Consider the following 22,737-nt stretch of genomic DNA (forward strand, 5'->3'; position numbering starts at 1 on the left):
GGACAATGACCCAACACACTACCAGGCTGTGTAAGGGCTACTTGACCAAGAAGGAGAGTGATGGAGTGCTGCATCAGATAACCTGCTGGACCGCAGAGTGAAGAAAAAGCAGCCAACAAGTGCTCATTATATGTGGGAAGTACAAAACACTTTTCACCGCAATAGGTTTGATAAATTCACCTCCGAAGGTGAAATGTGTACTTACATACTTACATTCTGAAATCTTGCTCTGATTTATCATCCAAAGGGTCCCAGAGATAACATGAAGTGTCATTTTGTCAGATAAAATCCCTTTTCATATCCTAAAAAGCCCTATGTAGCATGCACGATTGATTTTGTACTATTTGAAATGAAAGAAATCTGTACAAATCGAACAATAAACATTGTTTCAACCATTCAATTCATGCTCATATGTATTCTTCAGAGATCATAGAATGTAACCAGACTTCACTATATCATTAGGTGTGTTGTATATGTTGTATATCCTATAGGACGCCTTCATGGCACTCCTTCATGGCACGCCGGTCTTCATTGATCGACTGTATCTTTGTCAAATAAGCACCAATCGGGGTCAAACAAAGCTAGCTAGATAGCCAATGAGCTGGGCTTTACGGGAGTATCCCTGTCTCGGTCGCAAAATGTAGGCGCTAACCTTTTGCAACAGCATGCCTTTTCATTTTGGACAAAAATAATTAGAATATTCAGAGTTATGAAGATATGAAAACTGGTCCTTTGGCAAATGTTGAACTTATAATATGGCTACTAATACTGTAAAAGATAAATCAAAGTCCAAGTATACAGATTTGACGATAATTGTTGCAGAAAAAAACGTAATATGAATGCCAATGTCTCCTTCACGATTTGCCAAAATGTACCTGGGTGACTTCACACTAAATGTCATGGAGTTCGTATCCGTCTGAGTCTTTGCACATACACTGCTGCCATCTTGTGGACACCATCAAAATTACAACCAGAGTGATGGCTAGAATTGGGACCTTTCTATTGCATTTCAAATATGGTGGCAGAAAAAAACTGGTTGTTTTTTTCTTTGTATTTTCTTCTACCATATCTATTGTGTTATATTCTCCATATTCAATTCACATTTACACAAACTGGTATGTCATTTTATGCAAACATTTAAAAAAAGGGGGCTACCCCTAAGAAGTTTTACAGTATCATTTTTAATATGAAGCCAAACATTGTTGGTTACTATTTATATGTTATCCTCCAGAAGAGGCAGAACATAGGCTATATAATGTCTAATCTCAAAAGTACTTACAGAGAGAAAAAAAAAATTCTTGTAGAGAATAGAGAAGGTATCATGTTAATGAATGACATTGTAAACAACTAAGGTAAAATTATGTCACACAAGCAATTAATCACAGCGTAAGGAAAGTTATGCTCAATTGTCACACCCTGACCTTAGTAATCTTTGTTTTCTTTATTGTTTTGGTTAGGTCAGGGTGTGACATGGGTGATGTATGTGTTTTTGTACTGTCTAGGGGTTTTGTAGGTTTATGGGGTCGTTTACTATCTAGGTGTTTATGTATGTCTATGGTTGCCTAGATTGGTTCTCAACTAGAGGCAGCTGTTTATCGTTGTCTCTAATTGGGAACCATATTTAGGCAGTTATCTTCTTTGGGAATTTCGTGGGTTATTATCTATGCCTATGTTATACGTTAGAGCAGTGGTTCGTTAGCGGTCACATTCGTGTTATCGTTTTGTTTAAGTGTTCTTCGTGTTTTTCCTTCAATAAAGAAAAATGCATTCTAACAACGCTGGGCTTTGGTCTACTCCATACGACGATCGTGACATCAATACAAAATTATAACCAGTTCATCGCAGCTCTGCCACAAAAATGGAAGAGGCAATTACTTAAAAGAGAAAGGAATGAATTAATCGTAAATGGCTTAAAATGGCCAATATTAATCGTAACATGTATCAGTTTCACTTACGGTCAAGAGGGTTGACAACTATACCCCATTAAATTCAAGATAGTTGGGAACAGATTTTCGGTACAGTGGGGAGAACAAGTATTTGATACTGTCACGTTCTGACCTTAGTTCTGTTATTATATCTTTGTTTTAGTATGGTCAGGACGTGAGTTGGGTGGATTGTCTATGTTCGTTTTTCTATAGTTTGGGATTTCTGTGTTCGGCCTACTATGGTTCTCAATCAGAGGCAGCTGTCAATCGTTGTCCCTGATTGAGAATCATACTTAGGTAGCCTGGTTTCACTTTTGAGTTGTGGGTGTTTATTTTCCTTGTCAGTGTTTGTGCCACGGGACTGTTTAGTTTGTGTCGTTGATTCACGTTTATTGTTTTGTATTTCAGTGTTCATTTTGATTAAACATTATGGACACTTACCACACTGCACATTGGTCCTCCGATCCTTCTCGCTACTCCTCCTCAGAAGAGGAGGACGAGAACCCTTACAGATACACTGCCGATTTAGCAGGTTTTCCTACTTACAAAGCATGTAGAGGTCTGTAATTTTTTATTATAGGTACACTTCAACTGTGAGAGACGGAATCTAAAACAAAAATCCAGAAAATCACATTGTATGATTTTTAAGTAATTTATTTGCATTTTATTGCATGACATAAGTATTTGATACATCAGAAAAGCAGAACATAATATTTGGTACAGAAACCTTTGTTTGCAATTATAGAGATCATACGTTTCCTGTAGTTCTTGACCAGGTTTGCACACACTGCAGCAGGGATTTTGGCCCACTCCTCCATACAGAACTTCTCCAGATCCTTCAGGTTTCGGGGCTGTCGCTGGGCAAAACGGACTTTCAGCTCCCTCCAAAGATTTCCTGTTGGGTTCAGGTCTGGAGACTGGCTAGGCCACTCCAGGACCTTGAGATGCTTCTTACGGAGCCACCCCTTAGTTGCCCTGGCTGTGTGTTTCGGGTCGTTGTCATGCTGGAAGACTCAGCCACGACCCATCTTCAATGCTCTTACTGAGGGAAGTAGATTGTTGGCCAAGATCTCACGATACATGGCCGCATCCGTCCTCCCCTCAATACGGTGCAGTCGTCCTGTCCCCTTCTTCTTCTTCTTCCTCCAAACACGGCGAGTGGAGTTTAGACCAAAAAACTATATTTTTGTCTCATCAGACCACATGACCTTCTCCCATTCCTCCTCATCCAGATGGTCATTGGCAAACTTCAGACGGGCCTGGACATGCACTAGCTTCAGCAGGGGGACCTTGCGTGTGCTTCAGGATTTTAATCCATGACGGCGTAGTGTGTTACTAATGGTTTTATTTGAGACTCTGGTCCCAGCTCTCTTCAGGTCATTGACCAGGTCCTGCCGTGTAGTTCTGGGCTGATCCCTCACCATCCTCATGATCATTGATGCCCCACGAGGTGAGATCTTGCATGGAGCCCCAGACCGAGGATGATTGACCGTCATCTTGAACTTCTTACGTTTTCTAATAATTGTGCCAACAGTTGTTGCCTTCTCACCAAGCTGCTTGCCTATTGTCCTGTAGCCCATCTCAGCCTTGTGCAGGTCTACAATTAAACCCTGATGTCCTTACACAACTCTCTGGTCTTGGCCATTGTGGAGAGGTTGGAGTCTGTTTGATTGATTGTGTTGACAGGTGTCTTTCATACAGGTAACGAGTTCAAACAGGTGCAGTTAATACAGGAAATGAGTGGAGAACAGGAGGCCTTCTTAAAGAAAAACTAACAGGTCTGTGAGAGACAGAATTCTTACTGGTTGGTAGGTGATCAAATACTTATGTCATTCAATAAAAGCAAATTAATTACTTAAAAATCATACAATGTGATTTTCTAGATGTTTCTTTTAGACTCCCCCTCTCACAGTTGAAGTGTACCTATGATACAATTACGGAACTCTAAATGCTTTGTAAGTAGGAAAAGTGGTGGATTGTGGGCATGCGCCTGCCACGGAGGAACATGCAAATCTTCCACAGTTTGATGTCAGAGTAGCTCACCATTGTCCCAGGGGACATGCGGACTACCTCCAAATCATCTCACATCTGACGCACCAGGGCTGTCCCCTTGTGTGTCCAAGTTGTTTCCACCGAGATGGATGACGATATTCACGGTCACAACTCGACTCGGCGAGAGAGAATATTTCAGAACCCTTCAACTGAGAACAGCTCGGCCATATTTCCGGCTCGTGTAGTCGTCTATTTAGCCAGCTACATTGTGTAATCACATAGCAAATATTTGCTTCAGTCTTTGTTTCCTTGCTCTCGCCAATTTTCTATGAGCAATGATCAGTATGATTATGAGCATGGATCTTATCAATAAATAAACCGTACAACATCGTGAAGATTCACAAGGAGAGCATATGTTAAACTGTATTACAAAGTGAGTGGTTCGTGCCCCGAATGCTGATTGGCTGACAGCCGTGGAATATCAGGCCGTATACCACGGGTATGACAAAACGTTTATTTTTACAGCTTTAATTACGTTGGTAATCAGTTTATAATAGCAATAAGGAACCTCGGGGGTTTGTGGTATATGGCCAATATACCACGGCTAAGGGCTGTATGTCAAGGCACGTGCTAAGAACAGTCCTTAGCATGGTATATTGGCCGTATACCACACCTCCTTGTGCATTTTTGCTTAATTATAATGTTCTATAATAAGGTTGCACGATCACCTTCTGGTGTAAAAACCATGGAAATTAAAACAAAAAAACTATGTTTAAACTGAGAACAGGCATTGGTCTGAAGCCGGAAAATGAAGGATATTCACATGAGCACCACACGAGTCTCAAATACCCCCCTAAAAAACCAAGCACGGGTGTTCAAAATCTTGTTTTATTCAAATTCAGCAGTCCACATGAGATTGTCAATTCACATACTGCCCATGAAAATTGTCCAGTTTCCATAAAAGCTATGATAATTTTTCATATTTATTATTGCATAAAATCATCAGTTTTCATAGACATAATTGTACATGTAATGATTTGTATTTTCTACTTATTTCTAATAAGTAACTAATAAGAATTTCCAATAAAGCTTCAATGGCTCACTGCAGGCATAGAATCAACATATCCAGAAACACATCTGTTCCTCGGGGCACTGGCCATCTTTGTAACAGTACTCGGCACACATGTAGGTCTCGTTGGGCAGGACACAGCGACCGGGCTTCACTATGGTAACAAATTAAAAGTTGTCAGTTATACAGTAGAAACATACGTGTAATAGGAATTTCCAGGATAACAATCGAGAAAAGCAGTCGCAGGTAAAGTCAATCAAATCTATCCATAATAAATTGAATCATGTAAAATGTATATGTACAATGTATGTGCACGTACAGTGGGGAGAACAAGTATTTGATACACTGCCGATTTTGATTTGATACACTGCCGAAATCCATATAAAATGTATATGTAAAATGTATGTACATGAATATACAGCAGAAAAGCTGTAAAACTCCAAAATATTTGTGTCCTCCAAAGAGGTGGATTGGTTAATATTAATTATATTTTATTTGGAAAAAAATTATATCCAGTTTATTACAAGCTGCAACAGGGAGACACTTCCAGCACAGAAGCACAGAAAATGTCTGAAAGGCATCTTGGAGACATGCCCTTTACATTCTAATCAGACAGCACCAAATGTTCTGTAAACACCAGCTCTAGAGGCTTGTAGGAAGTCAAAACAAACAGGCTGTCAGCTGCTACAGAATCACACAGTGTTCACAGAATGTCATCAATACAACATAACAGTGAATAATCAGTGTGTCCTCGGCCCTTATACCTCAAGTCCGGCATGAACCTCTATCAACAGATATGAGAATAATCCATAACATTCAGCATCAAGTCTAGTGACCATCAATCCACACCTTGAGTGTCACAAGTAGAACACTGGAAATCATCCGTACACTGATTCTTTCCATTGAGGTCTTACTATTACAATGAGTTGGAATTTTGTTGGTGGCCTTTGACAAAGTTCTATGAATTGCTGTATCGTAAGAAACATATGTTGCTACTCCTCTGAAGTCTCAGCCTGATATTCCCAAATCCTTTTTCCCTGAAATATTATCTCTAGACAAGTCAGTTAAGAAAAAAATATATATTTTCAATGACGGCCTATGAACAGTGGGTTAACTGCCTGTTCTTAACGACAGATTTTTACCTTGTCAGCTCAGGGATTTGCTCTTGCAACCTTTCGGTTACTAGTCCGATGCTCTAACCACTAGGCTACCCTGCCGACAACGGTCCACCAACCAAAGGACATCGAGCCAACAGGACACAACTGTGAGAAGCATTGGAGTCAACATGGGCCAGCATCCCTATGGAACGCTTTAAACACCTTGTGGACCCCATGCCCTGATGAATTGAGGCTTTTCTTAGGGCAAAAAGGGGTGCAACTTAAAAATAGGAAAGTGTTCCTAAAGATTGGTATACTCAGAGTGTATAGATGTTGCATAACATTGGTATATACTCTAAAGGCCTGCATGGATCTTGAAAATCGTCTAAATTGAGTGTCTCAGCTCTAAAGAGAGTGTATGTGAAAAAATATCTATCTATGTGTATGAAATGTACATTACAAGCCCCAGCTTTCTTGTTTCCAGAGTAATGCAGCAATAATGAATGCAGTGGATGTGTGTATCTGTCACTCTGGGACCATTTCCTACCTGTGCCGGTGCAATGCAGTTATGCCCACATCCATTGTGGCAGCATTTTTCATCATTGGGGCAGTCACTGTCATTGGAACATAACTCTGCACACGTCCCTCTGCCCCATCGTCTACGAGGGCACACTCCAGGCTTTGCTTTGGGACAAAACAATGTGAGCAGACATGGGAACAGGGAACACGACTTACCACAAAGACACATGAACATGGACACAATTACACTGAACCATTTTCTGAAAATCTGTCATATTTGTGTGGAGATCGTTACGATAAATGTTAGCTGCTACAGAATCACACAGTGGTCACAGAATGTCATCAGTACAATAGAACAGTGAATAATCAGTGTGTCCTCGGTCCTTTTACTGGGACCTCCAGTCTGGCGTCAATCACTATCAACAGATATGAGAACAATCCATAACATTCAGCATCAAGTCTAGTGACCATCAACCCACACCTTGATTGTCACAACTAGGATACTGGAACCATTGTGTATAACATAAACTGTATACGCTAAATGTTTTGTTGATCACTCTCAACTAAATATGATCTTTAGCGATCCTGCATTTCCCCATTACAAATAGGTTTATGGTAGCAACTTGTCAGCCTACACTGACTCTTCCCAATGAAGTCTTTCTATTATGTGACTTCTTAATTGAGTGTCTTAGCTCCATAGAGAGTGTAAGTGAAATATATTGATCTATGTGTATGAAATGTACATTAAAAGCTCCATCTTTCTTGTTTCCAGAGTAATGCAGCAATAATGAACACAATAGATGGGTGTATCTGTCACTCTGGGACCATATCCTACCTGTGTTAGGTGCAATGCAGTCATGCCCACATCCATTGTGGCAGCATTTTTCATCATTGGGGCAGTCACTGTCATTGGAACAGAACTCTGCACACGTCCCTCTGCCCCATCGTCTACGAGGGCACACTCCAGGCTTTGCTTTGGGACAACACAATTTGAGCAGATGTCAGGGAACCCAACTTGCCACAAAGAGACATGAACATAGACACAATTGGACCGAACCAATTTATGAAATTCTATCATATTTGTGTCGAGATGGATTTGACAAATATGCATTTGCATCTCTGGAAAGTTTGTAGGCCAAACTCCAAGTAATTTTGTGTCTTATTAATAGTTTTGGAGACATTTGTCCCCCATCATCAATGTTTCCCCCATAACACCCATGAAAATGCATGACAGCCTCCTGAACACTCACAATCTATTGGTTCAAATAAGTAGGTTGAAAACATTGTATGTTAACTCAAATGGGCTGTGCAGCTAGTTACACACAGACACACAAACAGTGCTACAAAGATGCAGAAATAATCATTTCTAGTTAAATGAACATATGAGACAAATTGACAAACACATCACATATGTTGACTGAATTGTTGCATACGTTTTCTCAAGTTGGAGCTAAGTTTGGGCCAACAAAAAATGTTAAGTTCAGGTAACACTTTTATCTAGAAGTTGAATAAACTGAAAAAGGCTTTTGAAGCACTTACTTCATAATCATTTGTTGAAACAACTAGAATTTATTTGACAGTGTATGCGTAAAATGGCCAAGGGTAGGCTGGATTGTTTCAAAGTCATAATGGCTGGCTTGTATTTCTTAGTAAGGTTGCAACAACATAGGTTGCAAAGGGGCTATGCACCATTATAGGCTATTGTTTATAACCAATTAGGTAGACTGGAACACCTAAGTCAAGTGTAGCAGGCTTCTTAAAATAAATCATCAAATTGTCACAGTTTGTTTCATGACAAATAATGCAAAGTATGTTAATTAGAACAACTCACCTGTAGATGTGCCTCCCGTTTCTGCAGCAGAGACTATTTTCAAATCTACAAATGCCAACAGAAAAAGTACCAAAGCACAACGCGCTGACAAATTCATGTCCATGCTGACTTCAAGACTGTTAGAGCAAATGCAGTCCAAATCAATTTAATAGAAGAGGAGGAGACCATAATATGTATTAACCTTAGATGACTAAGAGGGGGGCGCTGCTTTGAAGCCATCGCACAGCCATTTTGGTACTCCTCCTTCATTTGACAAATATATTCTATTACAGACACCTTAATGCATACATGCAAATTATATTAATTGAACTGAACATGAACATTTTATATTTTGAGAGTGTTCATGTTACTGCCCCCACCACAACAAAGAATTACTTAAATACATGAAATTGTGTCACTGAAACATTTTATTGAGATATTGTAGAATTCCATTCATTCCTATGGAGGACTGCTCTTTCTGGGATGTGCCAATGTCGCGGCCTGTGGCTTCAAAGCCTCTCATTGGCCATTACAAAGCATCAGCAATCCAGGGTTTATACACATCATTGGGTAGAGATCATAGAAAAGATGAATGCATAAGGAACAATGCATCTGCAGGGTCCCTATGCCCATCAATTTACATTCCGAGTTCGGATCCGAACACTTGCTTAGGTCACATGTAATGAGAATAATTAAAGAAGATATATGGAACTTGTGCCTCTGGGGGCGTCCTTGATCCAAAAGTGGTCCCCCAAATGGACAGTAATATTGTCCAGAAATTAAGTCAAAATTTTATGTAAACAATTCACAACTAAAGGTCAATAGTGTGTCTTCAACTGAGTTTGTAGTTCAATGACTGAATGCATTTCTGGTAAACTGCATGTGAAAATCCACAATGTATAATGATTCATAACGTTGTAGGACTATACACATCACATTCTATATGACTGACTGTTAACCTGTCTCCTACCCTTCATCTACACTGATTGAAGTGGTTTTAACAGGTGAAATGAATAAGGGATCGCAGCTTCACCTGGTCAGTCTATATCAGTCTATGTTCATAATATTTTGTACAGTCAGTCTATAACATGTTGTGGTTGACAAAGTGATTAGCCATTTGATTCACTGTTCAGGAGTCTTATGGCTTGGGGTAGAAGCTATTTAGGAGCCTCTTGGACCTAGACTTGGCGTTCCGGTACTGCTTGCCGTGCGGTAGAAGAGAGAACAGTCTATGACTAGGGTGGCTGGAGTCTTTGACTATTTTTAGGGCCTTCCTCTGACACCGCCTGGTATGGAGGTCCTTGGTGGCAGGAAGATTGTCCCCGGTGATGTACTGGGCCGTAAGCACTATCCGTAAGCACTGTAGTACCTTGCAGGTAGAGGCCAAGTAGTTGCCATATCAGGTAGTGATACCAACCCGTCAGGATGCTCTCGATGGTGCAGCTGTAAAATCTTTTGAGGATCTGAGGAGCCATGCCAAATATTTTCAGACTACTGAGGGGGAATAGGTTTTGTCATGCTCTCTTCACAACTGTCTTGGTGTGCTTGGACCATGTTAGTTTGTTGGTGATGTGGACGCCAAGGATCTTGAATCCTGCTCCACTACAGCTCCGTCAATGAGAATGGGACGTGCTCGGTCCTCCTTTTCCTGCAGTCCACAATCCTCTCCTTTGTCTTGATCACGTTGAGTGGGTGTTGTTGTCCTTGCACCACACAGTCAGGTCTCTGACCTCCTCACTATAGGCTGTCTCATCGTTGTCGGTGATCAGGTATACCACTGTTGTGTCATCAGCAAACTTAATGATCGTGTTGGAATAGTGCCTGGCCGTGCAGTCATGAGTGAACAGGGAGTACAGGAAGGGGCTGAGCGCGCATCCCTACCCTTACCACCTGGGGGCGGCCCATAATAAAATCCAGGATTCAGTTACAGAAGGAGGTGTTTAGTCCCAGGGTCCTTAGCTTAGTGATGAGCTTTGAGAGCACTATGGTGTTGAACACTGAGCTGTAGTCAATGAATAGCATTCTCACATTTTGTCCAGGTGTGACAGGGCAGTGTGGATTGCAATAGAGCTTGCATAGTCTGTGGATCTTTTGGTGTGGTGAGTGCTGCAGACATGAGTACTACGGGTCGGTAGTCATTTAGGCAGGCTATCTTAGTTTTTCTTGGGCACAGGGACTATGGTGGTCTGCTTGAAACATGTTGGTATTACAGATTCAGACAGGGAGAGGTTGAAAAGGTCAGTGAAGACACTTGCCAGTTGGTCAGCGCCTGCTCTGGGAACACGTCCTGGTAGTCTGTCTGGCCCTGCGGCCTTGTGAATGTTGACCTGTTTGAAGGTCCTACTCACATCGGCTGCGGAAAGCGTGATCACACAGGTGTCCGGAACAGCTGATGCTCTCGTGCATGTTTCAGTGTTACTTGCCTCGAAGCGGGCATAGAAGTTATTTAGCTCGTCTGGTAGGCTCGTGTCACTGGGCAGCTCGCGGCTCTGCTTCCCTTTGTAGTCTGTAATAGTTTGCAGGACCTGCCACATCTGACGAGCATCGGAGCCGGTGTAGTACGATTTTAAATTAGTCCTGTGTTGGCACTTTGCCTGTTTGATGGTTCGTCAGAGGGCACAGCGGGATTCATTATAGGATCTCTGTTGCTCTAGGTCGACAGATTCCGGCTCCTTAGCAGAGGTGACCGGTCTGCTCCTGATCCCCAGGCTCGTCATCTTAGTCTGCATCCTGCGTCTGGAGCTGTGCGTCAGGGAGGGGCAACTGTCACGTGTGCTCCCTCTCCGTCCTCTAGGTCACCAGCCTGCTCGTTATGGCGCAGCCCTGTCACCATCGTTACGGTCATCAGTGCGTTGTGACACTCACCTGGACTCCATCACCTCCCTGATTACCTGCCCTATATTTGTCATTCGCTTCGGTTCCTTCCCCAGGCGTCATTGTTTCTGTTTTAGTTTGGTCTGTGCGTTGTTTGTGTTTCTTGTTTTCTATTATGTTTAGTTTATTGATTAAATCACTCACTCCCTGAACTTGCTTCCCAACTCTCAGCGCACATTGTTACACTAATATTCATAAGACCATTACATAAGATATGTAATATAGGTCTTTATAAACGACTTTATTAATCATCAGTTAAGTCTTTTTGCATGGCCTCATCTAAAGTGTGGGCTATTTATACATAATAAATACTAAATACTTTCTAAACAATAAGCACACAATATTCCGAAACGGTCACGCTGTTGCGATACGGTGATGTGTAACTTCAGACAAACTCTATGTTGAGTAACATAATGTTTTTTGTCCATAAATGCTTCAAAATTCGCAAAAAGTGACATTAGCTGATGAAGATTATCTCATAGAACAAAACGTATAAGATCTCCCAAACCTGTCTTCACCACAAAACTTATTTTCAGCGTTTATCCAAAAACCCTACAAAAACTCAATACATTTCCCATAGGCTTTGTTCAAAGAACCATGATGGAGTTAGTCCCTACAAAGAGACATCATTACTATTGCTCTCTATACATGTTAGCAATTGGGAGTCTCCAACCCTTGCAAAAGTAACCTCACAGTCCAATCTCCCTACCCCCCCTTTGCTAATTTCACCACCAGCAAAGCATTAAAAAAGAATCTCACCCATCTACCCACAATATCTCATAATGACAGTGAAAACATGATTTTAGAATTGTTTGCTAATTTATTGAAAGTGAAATACAGAAATATCTCATTTAAATACAGTACCAGTCAAGAGTTTGGAGACACCTTGTCATTCCAGGTTTTTTCATTTATTATTATTATTTTTTACTATTTTCTACATTGTGTAATAATAGTGAAGACATCAAAACTATGAAATAACACACATGGAATCATGTAGTAACCAAAAAATTGTTAAACAAATATATATATATATATTTTTAATTCTTCTTAGTAGCCACACGTTGCCTTGATGACAGCTTTGCACACGCTTGGCATTCTCTCAAGCAGCTTCACCTGGAACGCTTTTCCAGCAGTCTTGAAGGAGTTCCCCACATATGCTGAGCACTTGTTGGCCCTTCCTCCCCAATTAAGGTGCCACCAACCACCTGTGCTAGACAGCCATTTTCAAAACGGTTCTCTTTGCGGTTATACAAATTAAAACCATCCATTCTGGTGGATTGACAATGGAACTCTGTTTAAAGTATCATTTTTAAATGAAGCCAAACAGAGTAGGCTACTATTTAAATGTTATCCTCCAGAAGAGGCAGAACATAGGCTATATTACAGCAAATAATGTCAAATCTCGAAAGTACCGATAGAGGAAAAAACATTTTCTTGTAGAGAATGTACAAGGAAGGTATCATGTTAATGAATGACATTGTAAACAACAAAGGTCAAATTATGTCACACAAGCAATTAATCACGGTTTAAGGAAATGTATTCTCATTACAAAATTATAACCAGTTCATCGCAGCTCTGCCACAAAAATGGAAGAGAAAATTACTTAAAAGAGAAAGGAATTAATTAATCATAAATGGCTTAAAATGACCAATATAAATCGTAACATGTATCAGTTTCACTTATGGTCAAGAGGGTTGACAACTATACTGCATAAAATTCAAGATAGTTGGGAACAGATTTTCGATATCCCAATACCATGGCATCAGATTTATTGAAGTAATATACAAAGCAACAATTGAAGCATCAATCCTTTCTTTTCAATTTAAGCTATTATATAAGATTCCCGCTACAAAAAGAATGCTCAGTATATGGGGCATTGAACAGAATCAATAGAGTATCTATTTTGGTACTGTCCATCGGTGGCACCAGGGCTGTCCCCTTGTGTGTCCAAGTTGTTTCCACCGAGATGGATGACGATATTCACGGTCACAACTCGACTCGGCGAGAGAGAATATTTCAGAACCCTTCAACTGAGAACAGCTCGGTCATATTTCCGGCTCGTGTAGTCGTCTATTTAGCCAGCTACATTGTGTAATCACATAGCAAATATTTGCTTCAGTCTTTGTTTCCTTGCTCTCGCCAATTTTCTATGAGCAATGATCAGTATGATTATAAGCATGGATCTTATCAATAAATAAAACATACAACATCGTGAAGATTCACAAGGAGAGCATGTGTTAAACTATTGTCATGCCTTGGTCTTAGTATTTTGTGTTTTCTTTATTTATTTGGTCAGGCCAGGGTGTGACATGGGTTTATTTTGTGGTGTGTTTTTGTATTGGGGTTTTAGTAGGTATTGGGATTGTGGCTGAGTAGGGTTGTCTCGGAAAGTCTATGGTTGCCTGAGGCGGTTCTCAATCAGAGGCAGGTGATTATCGTTGTCTCTGATTGGGAACCATATTTAGGCAGCCATATTCTTTGAGTGTTTCGTGGGTGATTGTTCCTGTCTCTGTGTTAGTTGTCACCAGATAGGCTGTATAGGTTTTCACGTTCCGTTTGTTGTTTTTGTATTGTTCGTGTTTTTTTATTCATTAAAGATATATCGAACTAACCACGCTGCATTTTGGTCCGACTCTCTTTCGACGGAAGAAAACCGTAACAACTATATTATAAAGTGGGTGGTTCGTGCCCCGAATGCTGATTGGCTGACAGCCGTGGAATATCAGGCCATATACCACGGGTATGACAAAATTTTTATTTTTACAGCTTCAATTACGTTGGTAATCAGTTTATAATAGCAATAAGGAACCTCAGGGTTTTGTGGTATATGGCCAATATACCATGGCTAAGGGCTGGATGTGAAGGCACGTGCTAAGAACAGTCCTTAGCATGGTATATTGGCTGTATACCACACCTCCTTGTGCATTTTTGCTTAATTCTAATGTTCTATAATAAGGTTGTACGATCACCTTCCGGTGTAAAAACCATGGAAATTAAAAACAAAAAACTATGTTTAAACTGAGAACAGGCATTGGTCTGAAGCCGGAAAATGAAAGATATTCACATGAGCACCACACGAGTCTCAAATACCCCCCTAAAAAACCAAGCACAGGTGTTCAAAATCTTGTTTTATTCAAATTCAGCAGTCCACATGAGTTTGTCAATTCACATACTGCCGTTTGTCAATTCACATACTGCCCATGAAAATTGTCCAGTTTCCATTAAAGCTATGATAATTTTTCATATTTATTATTGCATAAAATCATCAGTTTTCATAGACATAATTGTACATGTAATGATTTGTATTTTCTACTTATTTCTAATAAGTAACTAATAAGAATTTCCAATAAAGCTTCAATGGCTCACTGCAGGCATAGAATCAACATATCCAGAAACACATCTGTTCCTCGGGGAACTGGCCATCTTTGTAACAGTACTCGGCACACATGTAGGTCTCGTTGGGCAGGACACAGCGACCGGGCTTCACTATGGTAACAAATGAAAAGTTGTCAGTTATACAGTAGAAACATACGTGTAATAGGAATTTCCAGGATAACAATCGAGAAAAGCAGTCGCAGGTAAAGTCAATCAAATCTATCCATAATAAATTGAATCATGTAAAATGTATATGTACAATGTATGTGCATGTACAGTGGGGAGAACAAGTATTTGATACACTGCCGATTTTGATTTGATACACTGCTGAAATCCATATAAAATGTATATGTAAAATGTATGTACATGAATATACAGCAGAAAAGCTGTAAAACTCCAAAATATTTGTGTCCTCCAAAGAGGTGGATTGGTTAATATTAATTATATTTTATTTGGAAAAAAATTATATCCAGTTTATTACAAGCTGCAACAGGGAGACACTTCCAGCACAGAAGCATAGAAAATGTCTGAAAGGCATCTTGGAGACATGCCCTTTACATTCTAATCAGACAGCACCAAATGTTCTGTAAACACCAGCTCTAGAGGCTTGTAGGAAGTCAAAACAAACAGGCTGTCAGCTGCTACAGAATCACACAGTGTTCACAGAATGTCATCAATACAACATAACAGTGAATAATCAGTGTGTCCTCGGCCCTTATACCTCAAGTCCGGCGTGAACCTCTATCAACAGATATGAGAATAATCCATAACATTCAGCATCAAGTCTAGTGACCATCAATCCACACCTTGAGTGTCACAAGTAGAACACTGGAAATCATCCGTACACTGATTCTTTCCATTGAGGTCTTACTATTACAATGAGTTGGAATTTTGTTGGTGGCCTTTGACAAATTGTCAGCTTAAAGTTCTATGAATTGCTGTATCGTAAGAAACGTATGTTGCTACTCCTCTGAAGTCTCAGCCTGATATTCCCAAATCCTTTTTCCCTGAAATATTATATTTATCTAGACAAGTCAGTTAAGAAAAAATATTATTTTCAAAGACGGCCTATGAACAGTGGGTTAACTGCCTGTTCTTAACGACAGATTTTTACCTTGTCAGCTCAGGGATTTGCTCTTGCAACCTTTCGGTTACTAGTCCGATGCTCTAACCACTAGGCTACCCTGCCGACAACGGTCCACCAACCAAAGGACATCGAGCCAACAGGACACAACTGTGAGAAGCATTGGAGTCAACATGGGCCAGCATCCCTATGGAACAGTTTAAACACCTTGTGGACCCCATGCCCTGATGAATTGAGGCTTTTCTTAGGGCAAAAAGGGGTGCAACTTAAAAATAGGAAAGTGTTCCTAAAGATTGGTATACTCAGAGTGTATAGATGTTGCATAACATTTACATTACATTTACATTTAAGTCATTTAGCAGACGCTCTTATCCAGAGCGACTTACAAATTGGTGCATACACCTTATGACAATCGTCTAAATTGAGTGTCTCAGCTCTAAAGAGAGTGTATGTGAAAAATATCTATCTATGTGTATGAAATGTACATTACAAGCCCCAGCTTTCTTGTTTCCAGAGTAATGCAGCAATAATGAATGCAGTGGATGTGTGTATCTGTCACTCTGGGACCATTTCCTACCTGTGCCGGTGCAATGCAGTTATGCCCACATCCATTGTGGCAGCATTTTTCATCATTGGGGCAGTCACTGTCATTGGAACATAACTCTGCACACGTCCCTCTGCCCCATCGTCTACGAGGGCACACTCCAGGCTTTGCTTTGGGACAAAACAATTTGAGCAGACATGGGAACAGGGAACACGACTTACCACAAAGACACATGAACATGGACACAATTACACTGAACCATTTTCTGAAAATCTGTCATATTTGTGTGGAGATCGTCACGATAAATGTTAGCTGCTACAGAATCACACAGTGGTCACAGAATGTCATCAGTACAATAGAACAGTGAATAATCAGTGTGTCCTCGGTCCTTTACTGGGACCTCCAGTCTGGCGTCAATCACTATCAACAGATATGAGAACAATCCATAACATTCAGCATCAAGTCTAGTGACCATCAACCCACACCTTGAATGTCACAACTAGGATACTGGAACCATTGTGTGTAACATAAACTGTATACGCTAAATGTTTTGTTGATCACTTTCAACTAAATATGATCTTTAGCGATCCTGCATTTCCCCATTACAAATAGGTTTATGATAGCAACTTGTCAGCCTACACTGACTCTTCCCAATGAAGTCTTTCTATTATGTGACTTCTTAATTGAGTGTCTTAGCTCCATAGAGAGTGTATGTGAAATATATTGATCTCTGTGTATGAAATGTACATTACAATCTCCATCTTTCTTGTTTCCAGAGTAATGCAGCAATAATGAACACAATAGATGGGTGTATCTGTCACTCTGGGACCATATCCTACCTGTGTACGGTGCAATGCAGTCATGCCCACATCCATTGTGGCAGCATTTTTCATCATTGGGGCAGTCACTGTCATTGGAACAGAACTCTGCACACGTCCCTACGCCCCATCGTCTACGAGGGCACACTCCAGGCTTTGCTTTGGGACAACACAATTTGAGCAGACATGTCAGGGAACCCGACTTACCACAAAGAGACATGAACAAAGACAAATTTGGACTGAACCATTTTCTGGAAATCAGTCATATTTGTGTGTAGATGGTTACGATAAATAGGAATTTGTATTTGTGAAAAGATTGCAGAGTATACACCTAATATTTTTGTGTCTAGTTTTGGAGACATTTGTCCCCCATCATGAATGTTTCCCCAATAACACCCATGAAAACGCATGGCAGCCTTCTGAACACTGTTAGTAAACCAGTCAGGTTCTTACTGAAGTCAGGTGGGACACACAAGGCGTCAGAGTCAAAGATGCAGCATTTGTCATCTTTAGGACAGTCCTCATCACGGACACATCCCTTGTGTGACGGCACGACATTCAGAAGCAGCGGTCACTGACCTGCCTTCGGGGGGGATCGGCACTGTGAGAGAGCAGGAGGAATAGGAAACAATTGGACCGAACCATTTTCTGAAAATCTGTCATATTTGTGAGGAGATGGTTACGATAAATAGGCATTTGCATTTGTAGCTTGTCAGCTGCTTCAGAATCACACAGTGTTCCACAATGTCATCAATACAATACAACAGTGAATAATCAGTGTGTCCTCGGTCCTTTTACTGGGACCTCCAGTCTGGCGTCAATCACTATCAACAGATATGAGAACAATCCATAACATTCATCATCAAGTCTAGTGACCATCAACCCACACCTTGAATGTCACAAGAAGAACAATGGAAATCATGTGTATTACAGAAGCTCTATACTAAACTTTGTGTTGATCACTCTAAATTAAATATGAGCTTTACTGGTCTTAAATGTCCCCATTACAAAATGTTTTTGTTTATGATATATATATATATATATATATATATATATATCTATATCTATAAAACTCTAAATACCTACATGGCTCTCAGAAATCTTCTTAATTGAGTGTCTCAGCTCTATAGAGAGTGTATGTGAAATATATTGATCTCTGTGTATGAAATGTACATTACAATCTCCAGCTTTCTTGTTTCCAGAGTAATGCAGCAATAATGAATGCAATGGATGGGTGTATCTGTCAACCTGGGACCATATCCTACCTGTGTACGGTGCAATGCAGTTATGCCCACATCCATTGTGGCAGCATTTTTCATCATTGGGGCAGTCACTGTCATTGGAACATAACTCTGCACACGTCCCTACGCCCCATCGTCTACGAGAGCACACTCCAGGCTTTGCTTTGGGACAACACAATTTGAGCAGACATGTCAGGGAACATGACTTACCACAAAGACATACAGTGCCTTGCGAAACTATTCAAACATAAAGATATAAAACTGTATTTTTTGTGAAGAATCAACAACAAGTGGGACACAATCATGAAGTGGAACGACATTTATTGGATATTTCAAACTTTTTTAACAAATCAAAAACTGAAAAATTGGGCGTGCAAAATTGTTCAGCCCCCTTAAATTAATACTTTGTAGCGCCACCTTTTGCTGCGATTACAGCTGTAAGTCGCTTGGGGTATGTCTCTATCAGTTTTGCACATCGAGAGACTGACATTTTTTCCCATTCCTCCTTGCAAAACAGCTCGAGCTCAGTGAGGTTGGATGGAGAGCATTTGTGAACAGCAGTTTTCAGTTCTTTCCACAGATTCTCGATTGGATTCAGGTCTGGACTTTGACTTGGCCATTCTAACACCTGGATATGTTTATTTTTGAACCATTCCATTGTAGATTTTGCTTTATGTTTTGGATCATTGTCTTGTTGGAAGACAAATCTCCGTCCCGGTCTCAGGTCTTTTGCAGACTCCATCAGGTTTTCTTCCAGAATGGTCCTGTATTTGGCTCCATCCATCTTCCCATCAATTTTAACCATCTTCCCTATCCCTGCTGAAGAAAAGCAGGCCCAAACCATGATGCTGCCACCACCATGTTTGACAGTGGGGATGGTGTGTTCAGGGTGATGAGCTGTGTTGCTTTTACGCCAAACATAACGTTTTGCATTGTTGCCAAAAAGTTCAATTTTGGTTTCATCTGACCAGAGCACCTTCTTCCACATGTTTGGTGTGTCTCCCAGGTGGCTTGTGGCAAACTTTAAACAACACTTTTTATGGATATCTTTAAGAAATGGCTTTCTTCTTGCCACTCTTCCATAAAGGCCAGATTTGTGCAATATACGACTGATTGTTGTCCTAAAGACAGCGTGTCCCACCTCAGCTGTAGATCTCTGCAGTTCATCCAGAGTGATCATGGGCCTCTTGGCTGCATCTCTGATCAGTCTTCTCCTTGTATGAGCTGAAAGATTAGAGGGACGGCCAGGTCTTGGTAGATTTGCAGTGGTCTGATACTCCTTCCATTTCAATATTATCGCTTGCACAGTGCTCCTTGGGATGTTTAAAGCTTGGGAAATCTTTTTGTATCCAAATCCGGCTTTAAACATCTTCACAACAGTATCTCGGACCTGCCTGGTGTGTTCCTTGTTCTTCATGATGCTCTCTGCGCTTTTAACGGACCTCTGAGACTATCACAGTGCAGGTGCATTTATACGGAGACTTGATTACACACAGGTGGATTGTATTTATCATCATTAGTCATTTAGGTCAACATTGGATCATTCAGAGATCCTCACTGAACTTCTGGAGAGAGTTTGCTGCACTGAAAGTAAAGGGGCTGAATCATTTTGCACGCCCAATTTTTCAGTTTTTGATTTGTTAAAAAGTTTGAAATATCCAATAAATGTCGTTCCACTTCATGATTGTGTCCCACTTGTTCTTGATTCTTCACAAAAAATACCGTTTTATATCTTCATGTTTGAAGCCTGAAATGTGGCAAAAGGTCGCAAAGTTCAAGGGGGCCGAATACTTTCGCAAGGCACTGTATGAACATGGACACAATTACACTGAACCATTTTCTGAAAATCTGTCATATTTGTGTGTAGATGGTTACGATAAATAGGAATTTGTATTTGTGAAAAGATTGCAGAGTATACCCCTAATATTTTTGTGTCTAGTTAGTTTTGGAGACATTTGGCCACCATCATCAATGTTTCCCCCATAACACCCATGAAAACGCAAGGCAGCCTTCTGAACACTGTTAGTAAACCAGTCAGGTTCTTACTGAAGTCAGGTGGGACACACAAGGCGTCAGAGTCAAAGATGCAGCATTTGTCATCTTTAGGACAGTCCTCATCGCGGACACATCCCTTGTGTGACGGCACGACATTCAGAAGAAGCGGGCACTGACCTGCCTTCGGGGGGGATTGGCACTGTGAGAGAGCAGAAGGAATAGGAAACAATTGGATCAAACCATTTTCTGAAAATCTGTCATATTTGTGAGGAGATGGTTACGATAAATAGGCATTTGCATTTGTAGGAAGTCAAAACAGAAAGCGGTGACATTGTCAGCTGCTACAGAATCACACAGTGTTCCACAATGTCATCAATATAATACAACAGTGAATAATCACTGTGTCCTCGGTCCTTCTACTGGGACCTCCAGTCTGGCGTCAATCACTATCAACAGATATGAGAACAATCCATAACATTTATCATGAAGTCTAGTGACCATCAACCCACACCTTGAATGTCACAAGAAGAACAATGGAAATCATGTGTATTACAGAAGCTCTATACTAAACTTTGTGTTGATCACTCTAAATTAAATATGAGCTTTACTGGTCTTAAATGTCCCCATTACAAAATGTTTTTATGATATATATATATATATATATATAAAACTCTAAATACCTACATGGCTCTCAGAAATCTTCTTAATTGAGTGTCTCAGCTCTAAAGAGAGTGTATGTGAAATATATTGATCTCTGTGTATGAAATGTACATTACAATCTCCAGCTTTCTTGTTTCCAGAGTAATGCAGCAATAATGAACACAATAGATGGGTGTATCTGTCACTCTGGGACCATATCCTCCTACCTGTGTACGGTGCAATGCAGTTATGCCCACATCCATTGTAGCAGCATTTTTCATCATTGGGGCAGTCACTGTCATTGGAACAGAACTCTGCACACGTCCCTCTGCCCCATCGTCTACGAGGGCACACTCCAGGCTTTGCTTTGGGACAACATAATTTGAGCAGATATGTCAGGGAACCCAACTTACCACAAAGAGACATGAACACAGACAAAATTGGACTGAACCATTTTCTGAAAATCTGTCATATTTGTGTGGAGATCGTTACGATAAATGTTAGCTGCTACAGAATCACACAGTGGTCACAGAATGTCATCAGTACAATACAACAGTGAATAATCAGTGTGTCCTCGGTCCTTTTACTGGGACCTCCAGTCTGGCGTCAATCACTATCAACAGATATGAGAACAATCCATAACATTCAGCATCAAGTCTAGTGACCATCAACCCACACCTTGAATGTCACAACTAGGATACTGGAACCATTGTGTGTAACATAAACTGTATACGCTAAATGTTTTGTTGATCACTCTCAACTAAATATGATCTTTAGTGATCCTACATTTCCCCATTACAAATAGGTTGATGGTAGCAACTTGTCAGCCTACACTGACTCTTCCCAATGAAGTCTTTCTATTATGTGACTTCTTAATTGAGTGTCTCAGCTCTATAGAGAGTGTAAGTGAAATATATTGATCTATGTGTATGAAATGTACATTAAAAGCTCCATCTTTCTTGTTTCCAGAGTAATGCAGCAATAATGAATGCAATAGATGGGTGTATCTGTCACTCTGGTACCATATCCTACCTGTGTACGGTGCAATGCAGTCATGCCCACATCCATTGTGGCAGCATTTTTCATCATTGGGGCAGTCACTGTCATTGAAACATAACTCTGCACATATCCCTATGCCCCATCGTCTAACAGGGCACACTCCAGGCTTTGCTTTGGGACAACACAATTTGAGCAGATGTCAGGGAACCCAACTTGCCACAAAGAGACATGAACATAGACACAATTGGACTGAACCAATTTATGAAATTCTATCATATTTGTGTCGAGATGGATTTGACAAATATGCATTTGCATCTCTGGAAGGTTTGTAGGCCATACTCCAAGTAATTTTGTGTCTAATTAATAGTTTTGGAGGCATTTGTCCCCCATCATCAATGTTTCCCCCATAACACCCATGAAAATGCATGACAGCCTTCTGAACACTCACAATCTATTGGTTCAAATAAGTAGGTTGAAAACATTGTATGTTAACTCAAATGGGCTGTGCAGCTAGTTACACACAGACACACAAACAGTGCTACAAAGATGCAGAAATAATCATTTCTAGTTAAATGAACATATGAGACAAATTGACAAACACATCACATATGTTGACTGAATTGTTGCATACGTTTTCTCAAGTTGGAGCTAAGTTTGGGCCAACTAAAAATGTTAAGTTCAGGTAACACTTTTATCTAGAAGTTGAATAAACTGAAAAAGGCTTTGGAACCACTTACTTCATAATCATTTGTTGAA

At 40.4% G+C, this 22,737-nt stretch overlaps 1 protein-coding gene across 12 annotated transcripts in view; it reads right to left on the reverse strand.

Moving 5' to 3' along the window:
- Nucleotides 1–4,839: 4,839 nt before the first annotated feature.
- Nucleotides 4,840–22,737, reverse strand: part of LOC127912790 (WAP four-disulfide core domain protein 3-like) — a 91,553-nt gene continuing 73,655 nt past the window's right edge. For 5 of the 12 annotated variants that reach the window (XM_052482858.1, XM_052482857.1, XM_052482867.1 and 2 more), the window contains 4 exons: nucleotides 17,129–17,266; nucleotides 7,438–7,575; nucleotides 6,631–6,767; nucleotides 4,841–5,140 (listed from right to left, as the gene is read on the reverse strand). In XM_052482858.1, coding sequence (XP_052338818.1) covers nucleotides 5,138–5,140; nucleotides 6,631–6,767; nucleotides 7,438–7,575; nucleotides 17,129–17,266 — 416 coding nt within the window. In that variant the 3' untranslated portion in view covers nucleotides 4,841–5,137. Of the gene's footprint in view, nucleotides 5,141–6,630; nucleotides 6,768–7,437; nucleotides 7,576–14,466; nucleotides 14,773–17,128; nucleotides 17,267–22,737 lie in introns of those variants that run through there. The other 7 variants (XM_052482865.1, XM_052482868.1, XM_052482866.1 and 4 more) reach the window with 4 other exon arrangements.

The sequence above is a fragment of the Oncorhynchus keta genome, chromosome 28 (assembly GCF_023373465.1).
Source record: "Oncorhynchus keta strain PuntledgeMale-10-30-2019 chromosome 28, Oket_V2, whole genome shotgun sequence".
NCBI classification, from domain to species: domain Eukaryota; kingdom Metazoa; phylum Chordata; class Actinopteri; order Salmoniformes; family Salmonidae; genus Oncorhynchus; species Oncorhynchus keta.